The sequence below is a fragment of the Lampetra planeri genome, chromosome 31 (genome assembly GCF_965212315.1).
Source record: "Lampetra planeri chromosome 31, kcLamPlan1.2.h2, whole genome shotgun sequence".
Taxonomy (NCBI): Eukaryota; Metazoa; Chordata; class Hyperoartia; order Petromyzontiformes; family Petromyzontidae; genus Lampetra; species Lampetra planeri.
Window position 1 is genome coordinate 11688564 of NC_136137.1, and position 10336 is coordinate 11698899.

Here is a 10336-nt window from a genome sequence, read left to right on the forward strand (position 1 = left end):
TGTGTGCTGTATGTGTATGTACTGTGTGTGTGTGCTGTATGTGTATGTGCTGTGTGTGTGTACTGTATGTGTATGTGCTGTGTGTGTGCTGTGTGTGTATGTACTGTGTGTGTGCTGTATGTGTATGTACTGTGTGTGTGTGTGATGTATGTGTATGTACTGTGTGTGTGCTGTATGTGTGTGTACTGTATGTGTGCTGTATGTGTATGTACTGTGTGTGTGTGTGCTATACGTGTATGTGCATGTACTGTGTGTGTGCTGTATGTTTATGTACTGTGTGTGCTGTATGTGTATGTACTGTGTGTGTGCTGTATGTGTATGTACTGTGTGTGTGCTGTATGTATATGTACTGTGTGTGTGTGTGCTATACGTGTATGTGCATGTACTGTGTGTGTGTGTAATGTGTGTGTACTGTGTGTGCTGTATGTGTATGTACTGTGTGTGTGTGTGCTGTATGTGTATGTGTGCTGTATGTGTATGTGCTGTGTGTGTGTGTGTGTGCTGTATGTGTATGTGCTGTGTGTGTGTGCTGTGTGTGTGTGCTGTGTGCTGTGTGTGTATGTACTGTGTGTGTGTGCTGTATGTGTATGTACTGTGTGTGTGCTGTATGTGTGTGTACTGTGTGTGTGATGTATGTGTGTGTACTGTGTGTGTGCTGTATGTGTGTGTACTGTGTGCGTGCTGTATGTGTATGTACTGTGTGTGTGCTGTATGTGTATGTACTGTGTGTGCTGTATGTGTATGTACTGTGTGTGTGCTGTATGTGTATGTACTGTGTGTGCTGTATGTGTATGTACTGTGTGTGTGCTGTATGTGTATGTACTGTGTGTGCGCTGTATGTGTATGTACTGTGTGTGTGCTGTATGTGTATGTACTGTTGTGTGTGCTGTGTGTGTGTGTGCTGTGTGTGTGTGTGCTGTGTGTGTGTGTGCTGTGTGTGTGTGTACTGTGTGTGTGTGCTGTATGTGTGTGTGCTGTATGTGTGTGTGTGTACTGTGTGTGTGTGTGCTGTATGTGTATGTACTGTGTGTGTGTACCGTGTGTGTATGTACTGTGTGTGTGCCGTGTGTGTCTACGGTGTGCGTGTGCTGTATGTGTGTGTGCTGTGTGTGTGTGTGCTGTATGTGTGTGTGTTGTGTGTGTGCTGTATGTGTGTGTGCTGTGTGTGTGTGTGTGCTGTATGTGTGTGTGCTGTGTGTGTGTGTGCTGTGTGTGTGCTGTGTGTGTACTGTATGTGTGCTGTATGTACTGTGTGTGTGCTGTATGTACTGTGTGTGTGCTGTATGTACTGTGTGTGTGTGCTGTATGTGTGTGTGTGTGTGCTGTATGTGTATGTACTGTGTGTGTGTGCTGTATGTGTATGTACTGTGTGTGCTGTATGTGTATGCACTGTGTGTGTGTGTACTGTATGTGTATGTACTGTATGTGTGTGTGTGCTGTATGTGTGTGCTGTATGTGTATGTGCTGTGTGTGCTGTATGTGCTGTGTGTGTATGTGCTGTGTGTGTGTGCTGTGTGTGTGTGCTGTATGTGTATGTGCTCTGTGTGTGTGTGCTGTGTGTGTGTGTGCTGTGTGTGTGCTGTACGTGTATGTACTGTGTGTGTGTGCTGTACGTGTATGTACTGTGTGTGTGCTGTATGTGTATGTACTGTGTGTGTGCTGTACGTGTATGTGTATGTACTGTGTGTGTGTACTGTGTGTGCTGTGTGTGTGCTGTATGTGTGTGTGTACTGTGTGTGCTGTGTGTGTGCTGTATGTGTGTGCTGTATGTGTGTGTGTGCTGTATGTGTGTGTGTGCTGTATGTGTATGTATGCTGTGTGTGTGCTGTGTGTGTGCTGTGTGTGTGCTGTATGTGTATGTATTGTGTGTGTGCTGTATGTGTTGTCTGTATATGTGTGTGTACTGTGTGTGTGTGTGCTGTATATGTGGGTGTACTGTGTGTGTGTGTGCTGTGTGTGTGCTGTTTGTGTATGTGCTGTGTGTGTGTGCTGTTTGTGTATGTACTGTGTGTGTGCTGTATGTGTATGTACTGTGTTTGTGTGCTGTACGTGTATGTGTATGTACTGTATGTGTGCTGTACATCTGTGTACTGTGTGTGTGCTGTATGTATATGTACTGTGTGTGTGTGTGTGTGCTATACGTGTATGTGCATGTACTGTGTGTGTGTGTACTGTGTGTGTGCTGTATGTGTATGTACTGTGTGTGTGTGCTGTATGTGTATGTGCTGTGTGTGTGTGTGTGTACTGTATGTGTATGTGCTGTGTGTGTGCTGTGTGTGTATGTACTGTGTGTGTGCTGTATGTGTATGTACTGTGTGTGTGTGTGATGTATGTGTATGTACTGTGTGTGTGCTGTATGTGTGTGTACTGTATGTGTGCTGTATGTGTATGTACTGTGTGTGTGTGTGTGTGTGCTATACGTGTATGTGCATGTACTGTGTGTGTGCTGTATGTTTATGTACTGTGTGTGTGCTGTATGTATATGTACTGTGTGTGTGTGTGCTATACGTGTATGTGCATGTACTGTGTGTGTGTGTAATGTGTGTGTACTGTGTGTGCTGTATGTGTATGTACTGTGTGTGTGTGCTGTATGTGTATGTGTGCTGTATGTGTATGTGCTGTGTGTGTGTATGTGCTGTGTGTGTGTGTGCTGTGTGTGTGTGTGCTGTGTGTGTGTGCTGTGTGTGTCTGCTGTGTGTGTATGTACTGTGTGTGTGTGCTGTATGTGTATGTACTGTGTGTGTGCTGTATATGTGTGTGTACTGTGTGTGTGTGTGCTGTATATGTGGGTGTACTGTGTGTGTGTGTGCTGTATATGTGTGTGTACTGTGTGTATGTACTGTGTGGGTGTGTGCTGTGTGTGTGCTGTTTGTGTATGTGCTGTGTGTGTGCTGTTTGTGTATGTGCTGTGTGTGTGCTGTTTGTGTATGTACTGTGTGTGTGCTGTATATGTATGTACTGTGTTTGTGTGCTGTACGTGTATGTGTATGTACTGTATGTGTGCTGTACATCTATGTACTGTGTGTGTGCTGTATGTATATGTACTGTGTGTGTGTGCTATACGTGTATGTGCATGTACTGTGTGTGTACTGTGTGTGCGTGTGTGCTGTATGTGTATGTACTGTGTGTGTGTGCTGTATGTGTATGTACTGTGTGTGTGTGTGCTGTATGTGTATGTACTGTGTGTGTGTGTGCTGTATGTGTATGTACTGTGTGTGTGTGTGCTGTATGTGTATGTACTGTGTGTGTGATGTATGTGTGTGTACTGTGTGTGTGCTGTATGTTTATGTACTGTGTGTGCTGTATGTGTATGTACTGTGTGTGCGCTGTATGTGTATGTACTGTGTGTGTGCTGTATGTATATGTACTGTGTGTGTGCTATACGTGTATGTGCATGTACTGTGTGTGTGTGTACTGTGTGTGTGTGTGTGTACTGTATGTGTATGTACTGTGTGTGTGTGCTGTATGTGTATGTGCTGTGTGTGTGTGCTGTATGTGTGTGTGCTGTGTGTATGTGCTGTGTGTGTGTGCTGTGTGTGTGTGCTGTGTGTGTATGTACTGTGTGTGTGTGCTGTATGTGTATGTACTGTGTGATGTATGTGTGTGTACTGTGTTTGTGCTGTATGTGTATGTACTGTGTGTGTGCTGTATGTGTATGTACTGTGTGTGTGTACTGTGTGTGCTGTGTGTGTGCTGTGTGTGTGCTGTATGTGTGTGTGTGCTGTATGTGTATGTATGCTGTGTGTGTGCTGTGTGTGTATGTACTGTGTGTGTGCTGTATGTGTATGTACTGTGTGTGTGTGTTCTGTGTGTGTGTTGTATGTGTGTGTGTACTGTGTGTGTGCTGTATGTACTGTGTGTGCTGTATGTGTATGTACTGTGTGTGTGCTGTATGTGTCTGCTGTATATGTGTGTGTACTGTGTGTGTGCGTGCTGTATATGTGGGTGTACTGTGTGTGTGTGTGCTGTATATGTGTGTGTACTGTGTGTATGTACTGTGTGGGTGTGTGCTGTGTGTGTGCTGTTTGTGTATGTGCTGTGTGTGTGTGCTGTTTGTGTATGTACTGTGTGTGTGCTGTATGTGTATGTACTGTGTTTGTGTGCTATACGTGTATGTGTATGTACTGTATGTGTGCTGTACATCTATGTACTGTGTGTGCTGTATGTATATGTACTGTGTGTGTGTGTGTGCTATACGTGTATGTGTATGTACTGTGTGTGTGTGTACTGTGTGTGCGTGTGTGCTGTATGTGTATGTACTGTGTGTGTGTGCTGTATGTGTATGTGCTGTGTGTGTGTGATGTATGTGTGTGTGTACTGTGTGTGTGCTGTATGTGTGTGTACTGTATGTGTGCTGTATGTGTATGTACTGTGTGTGTGTTATACGTGTATGTGCATGTACTGTGTGTGTGCTGTATGTGTATGTACTGTGTGTGCTGTATGTGTATGTACTGTGTGTGCGCTGTATGTGTATGTACTGTGTGTGTTCTGTGTGTGTGTGTGCTGTATGTATATGTACTGTGTGTGTGTGTGCTATACGTGTATGTGCATGTACTGTGTGTGTGTGTGTACTGTGTGTGTGTGTGTACTGTGTGTGTGTGTGTGTACTGTGTGTGCTGTATGTGTATGTACTGTGTGTGTGTGCTGTATGTGTATGTGTGCTGTATGTGTTGTGTGTGTGTGTGCTGTATGTGTATGTGCTGTGTGTGTGTGCTGTGTGTGTATGTACTGTGTGTGCTGTATGTGTATGTACTGTGTGTGCGCTGTATGTGTATGTACTGTGTGTGTGCTGTATGTGTGTGTACTGTGTGTGTGTGTGCTGTATGTGTGTGTACTGTGTGTGTGTGTGCTGTATGTGGGTGTACTGTGTGTGTGTGTGCTGTATGTGGGTGTACTGTGTGTGTGTGTGCTGTATGTGTATGTACTGTGTGTGTGTGTGTTCTGTATGTGTGTGTGCTGTATGTGTGTGTGCTGTGTGTGTGTACTGTGTATTGTGTGTGTGTGTGTGTGCTGTATGTGTATGTACTGTGTGTGTGTACCGTGTGTGTATGTACTGTGTGTGTGTGCTGTATGTGTATGTACTGTTGTGTGTGCTGTATGTGTGTGTACTGTGTGTGTGTGTGCTGTATGTGTATGTACTGTGTGTGTGTACCGTGTGTGTATGTACTGTGTGTGTGTGCCGTGTGTGTCTACGGTGTGCGTGTGCTGTATGTGTGTGTGCTGTGTGTGTGTGTGTGCTGTATGTGTGTGTGTGTTGTGTGTGTGTGTGTGCTGTATGTGTGTGTACGGTGTGTGTGTGCTGTGTGTGTGCTGTGTGTGTGTGTACTGTATGTGTGTGTGCTGTATGTACTGTGTGTGTGCTGTATGTACTGTGTGTGTGCTGTATGTGTGTGTACGGTGTGTGTGTGCTGTGTGTGTGCTGTGTGTGTGCTGTGTGTACTGTGTGTGTGCTCTATGTACTGTGTGTGTGCTGTATGTACTGTGTGTGTGTGCTGTATGTGTGTGTGTGTGCTGTATGTGTATGCACTGTGTGTGTGTACTGTATGTGTGTGTGCTGTATGTGTATGTGCTGTCTGTGCTGTATGTGCTGTGTGTTTGTACTGTGTGTGTGTGCTGTGTGTGTGCTGTATGTGTATGTGCTGTGTGTGTGTGCTGTGTGTGTGCTGTACGTGTATGTACTGTGTGTGTGTGCTGTACGTGTATGTACTGTGTGTGTGCTGTACGTGTATGTACTGTGTGTGTGCTGTACGTGTATGTGTATGTACTGTGTGTGTGCTGTACGTGTATGTGTATGTACTGTGTGTGTGCTGTACGTGTATGTGTATGTACTGTGTGTGTGTGCTGTGTGTGTTGGTGTGCTGTGTGTGTGCTGTATGTGTGTGCTGTATGTGTGTGTGTGCTGTATGTGTATGTATGCTGTGTGTGTGCTGTGTGTGTGCTGTGTGTGTGCTGTATGTGTATGTACTGTGTGTGTGTGTTCTGTGTGTGTATTGTATGTGTGTGTGTACTGTGTGTGTGCTGTATGTACTGTGTGTGCTGTATGTGTATGTACTGTGTGTGTGCTGTATGTGTGTGCTGAATTTGTGTGTGTACTGTGTGTGTGTGTGCTGTATATGTGGGTGTACTGTGTGTGTGTGTGCTGTATATGTGGGTGTACTGTGTGTATGTACTGTGTAGGTGTGTGCTGTGTGTATGTGCTGTTTGTGTATGTGCTGTGTGTGTGTGCTGTTTGTGTATGTACTGTGTGTGTGCTGTATGTATATGTACTGTGTGTGTGTGTACTGTGTGTGCGTGTGTGCTGTATGTGTATGTACTGTGTGTGTTTGCTGTATGTGTATGTGCTGTGTGTGTGTGTACTGTATGTGTATGTGCTGTGTGTGTGCTGTGTGTGTATGTACTGTGTGTGTGTGTGTGCTGTATGTGTATGTACTGTGTGTGTGTGTGTGATGTATGTGTGTGTACTGTGTGTGTGCTGTATGTGTGTACTGTATGTGTGCTGTATGTGTATGTACTGTGTGTGTGTGTGCTATACGTGTATGTGCATGTACTGTGTGTGTGCTGTATGTTTATGTACTGTGTGTGCTGTATGTGTATGTACTGTGTGTGCGCTGTATGTGTATGTACTGTGTGTGCGCTGTATGTGTATGTACTGTGTGTGTTCTGTGTGTGTGTGCTGTATGTGTATGTACTGTGTGTGTGTGTACTGTGTGTGCTGTATGTGTATGTACTGTGTATGTGCTGTATGTGTGCTGTATGTGTATGTGCTGTGTGTATGTGTGTGTGCTGTATGTGTATGTGCTGTGTGTGTGTGCTGTATGTGTGTGCTGTGTGTGTATGTACTGTGTGTGTGTGCTGTATGTGTTTGTACTGTGTGTGTGATGTATGTGTGTGTACTGTGTGTGTGCTGTATGTGTATGTACTGTGTGTGTGCTGTATGTGTATGTACTGTGTGTGTGCTGTATGTGTATGTACTGTGTGTGCTGTATGTGTATGTACTGTTGTGTGTGCTGTATGTGTGTGTACTGTTGTGTGTGCTGTATGTGTGTGTACTGTGTGTGTGCTGTATGTGGGTGTACTGTGTGTGTGCTGTATGTGGGTGTACTGTGTGTGTGTGTGTGTGTGCTGTATGTGTGTGTGCTGTGTGTGTGTGCTGTATGTGTGTGTGCTGTGTGTGTACTGTGTGTTGTGTGTGTGCTGTATGTGTATGTACTGTGTGTGTGTGCCGTATGTGTATGTACTGTGTGTGCGCTGTATGTGTATGTACTCTTGTGTGTGCTGTATGTGTGTGTACTGTGTGTGTGTGTGTGCTGTATGTGGGTGTACTGTGTGTGTGTGTGCTGTGTGTGTGTACTGTGTGTACTGTGTGTTGTGTGTGTGTGTGTGTACTGTGTGTGTGTGCCGTGTGTGTCTACGGTGTGCGTGTGCTGTATGTGTGTGCTGTGTGTGTGTGTGCTGTATGTGTGTGTGTGCTGTGTGTGTGCTGTATGTGTGTGTGCTGTGTGTGTGCTGTATGTACTGTGTGTGTGCTGTATGTACTGTGTGTGTGTGCTGTATGTGTATGCACTGTGTGTGTGTACTGTATGTGTATGCACTGTATGTATGTGTGTGCTGTATGTGTATGTACTGTGTGTGCTGTATGTGTATGTACTGTGTGTGCTGTATGTGTATGTACTGTGTGTGTGCTGTATGTGTGTGTACTGTGTGTGTGTGCTCTGTATGTGTATGCTCTGTATGTGTGTGTGCTGTACGTGTGTGTACTGTGTGTGTGCTGTGTGTGTATGTACTGTGTGTGTGCTGTGTGTGTGTGCTGTGTGTGTGTGCTGTATGTGTATGTGCTGTATGTGTATGTGCTGTGTGTGTGTGCTGTATGTGTATGTACTGTGTGTGTGCTGTGTGTGTGCTGTATGTGTATGTACTGTGTGTGTGTGTGCTGTATGTGTATGTACTGTGTGTGTGTGTGCTGTATGTGTATGTACTGTGTGTGTGTGTGCTGTATGTGTATGTACTGTGTGTGTGTGTGCTGTGTGTGTATGTACTGTGTGTGTGTGTGTGCTGTGTGTGTATGTACTGTGTGTGTATGTACTGTGTGTGTGCCGCAGGCTTCGGTGGGTTTGGCTCGTTTGGCGGGGCGGCGCTGGGCGACGAGTATTCTCCGTTCCCGTCATTCTCGGGCGCCCAGCGGCCCCAGCCGGCGGGCTCCTTCCGCTCCGTGTCCACGTCCACGCGCTTCATCAACGGCCACAAGATCACCACCCGCAAGTACGCCACCATCACCGCGTCCCCTCACAACATCGTCATCACAAATCATCGCAACATCATCACCACCCGCAAGGATGCAACGCCGCCACCCATCACCACGCCATCACAATGTATTTATCACGACATCATCACGACATTTTCGCAGCATCATCACCACCCACAGTTACGCTACGCCGCCACCATCGCCACGTCACAGCATCTTATGACATCATAATGCCATCACAACATCATCATCACATCATACCGACGTCATCAGTTACGCCACACCACCACAGCATTATCATCACAACTTCATCACACCAGAAGTCGCCACATCACACCGTCGTCATCACATTAGAACATTTTAACAACATCACACCACCTGCAAGTATGCCACATCGCCATCATCACCACGTCATAACATCACCACCCCCTCTCAAGTATGCTGCACGACAGACATGGGCTCAACATCGCATCATCAAAATACCGTCACCACACCTCCCGCAAGTATGCCAAGTCACCATCACAATCAAGACACACATCACCATCGCATGAACATCGCAGCATCATCATCTGCAAGTATAAAACATTCGTAATCTAATTGTCATGGTCACATCATGCAGCACCATCACAACATCACAGCCATCACACCACCACGTTAACCCGCAAGTAAGAATGATTATCACATCACACCGACCTGCAACATCACACCGTTTCCCCGTCTCCTGCGTCCCCGTGTCTGGGTAACCATGAGCCCCCCCACCCCCACCTGGTTAACCCGCCTCCGCGTGCGGCTGCGGTGGCGCAGGATCGTGGAGAACGGGCAGGAGCGCGTCGAGGTGGAGGAGGATGGACAAATCAAGTCCATTAAAGTGGACGGTAAGGAGCAGATGGCCAAGCTCACGTACTAGAGGGCCGCCTGCAGTGGCGGCGGCGGCGGCAGCAGCACGGCGGCCCACAGCGCCCGGCCTCCTCCTGGGGCCGTCGAGGGCATAGGGGCTATGCTGGGGCTAGGGAGCACATCCCAGGTTGGGGTTGGGGGGGGGATAGGGTGGGGGGTGGCGGGAGCAGGGGTACAGTACAGATGACTGTGATGGGGGTGGGGGGGGGCTGGGCTGTGCGAGCACCGCGACCCTGAGCCACGCGTGGCCGCCCCCCCACGCTTCTCGCACGCACTCGCACGCGCACGCACGCACTCGCACGCACACGCACGCACTCTCTCGCACACATTCCTTCTCCGTTTTGTCCTCCTGGCGGTTGCTGTTAGCTCGGCCTCGGGTGCCGCCGCTCCTCCCTGGTAGCGGCGCCAGCTCCGTATTTTTATTTTCACCGTGGTGGCGGTGGCGGTGGAACCACGCGGAGACGCTGCCCCCCCCCCCCCCGGGTCTGGCGGACGAGCGGCACGCGCGTTAGAATACGCAAGGCGATTCGGTACAAAAACTAAACTAAATAATGAAACCCAAAAATATATTTTGTATTTCTCTCGTGACAAGCGTCGGCTAACGCTCCGCGTGCGGTCAAACTTCCAAGCCGTCAAAGTTAATACCCGAGAGCAATAATCTCGTGCATTCCCCTCGTACGAGCGCGCGACGCGATCTGTGTTCACCGTTATTATTTATGCAGAATTTACGTGTGCACGGGTGTGCAGCTGTGAAACTAACTGTCATTTTTTAAGTGACGCCACCATTTTTTTTGTTTTGTATCGCGTGAGGTCACTTTAATAAACACCCTTCCACGTTTGCGAGTGCATTTATTGTTTAAATTCTGTTTCACCTCCATTATTAACACCGCCACTCACGCTTGCCACCCCCCCTCCTCCGCCGCCACGCTCGCCACGCTCACCCGCACGTGGTGAGCGTGGCGGCCGCCAGAGCGCCATCGAGGCGCTCTTGGCCTTGCCCGCGGCGCAAGCGTCGCGCCTTCGACACCGAGAGAGGTCACCGCGGCCCGGCCGTCAGGCGGCCGGTCGTAAACAGAGACGTCAAGCCCCGAAGACGGTCGATCTTAGGGTAAACCGGCGCCCGGTCCATCGTAAACGCCGCCATAGAAGGCCAGCCAACAACCCCAGCCGAAATGGCTGCCCGTGACGGTGACTGCA

At 47.8% G+C, this 10336-nt stretch overlaps 1 protein-coding gene across 2 annotated transcripts in view; it reads left to right on the forward strand.

Annotated features, from left to right (window-relative positions):
• Positions 1 to 10336, forward strand: part of LOC144729228 (dnaJ homolog subfamily B member 6-B-like) — a 64603-nt gene that overhangs the window by 33616 nt on the left and 20651 nt on the right. For both annotated transcript variants that reach the window (XM_078609321.1, XM_078609320.1), the window contains exons 7-8: positions 8100 to 8259; positions 9047 to 9117. In XM_078609321.1, coding sequence (XP_078465447.1) covers positions 8100 to 8259; positions 9047 to 9117 — 231 coding nt within the window. The remainder of the gene's footprint in view (positions 1 to 8099; positions 8260 to 9046; positions 9118 to 10336) is intronic.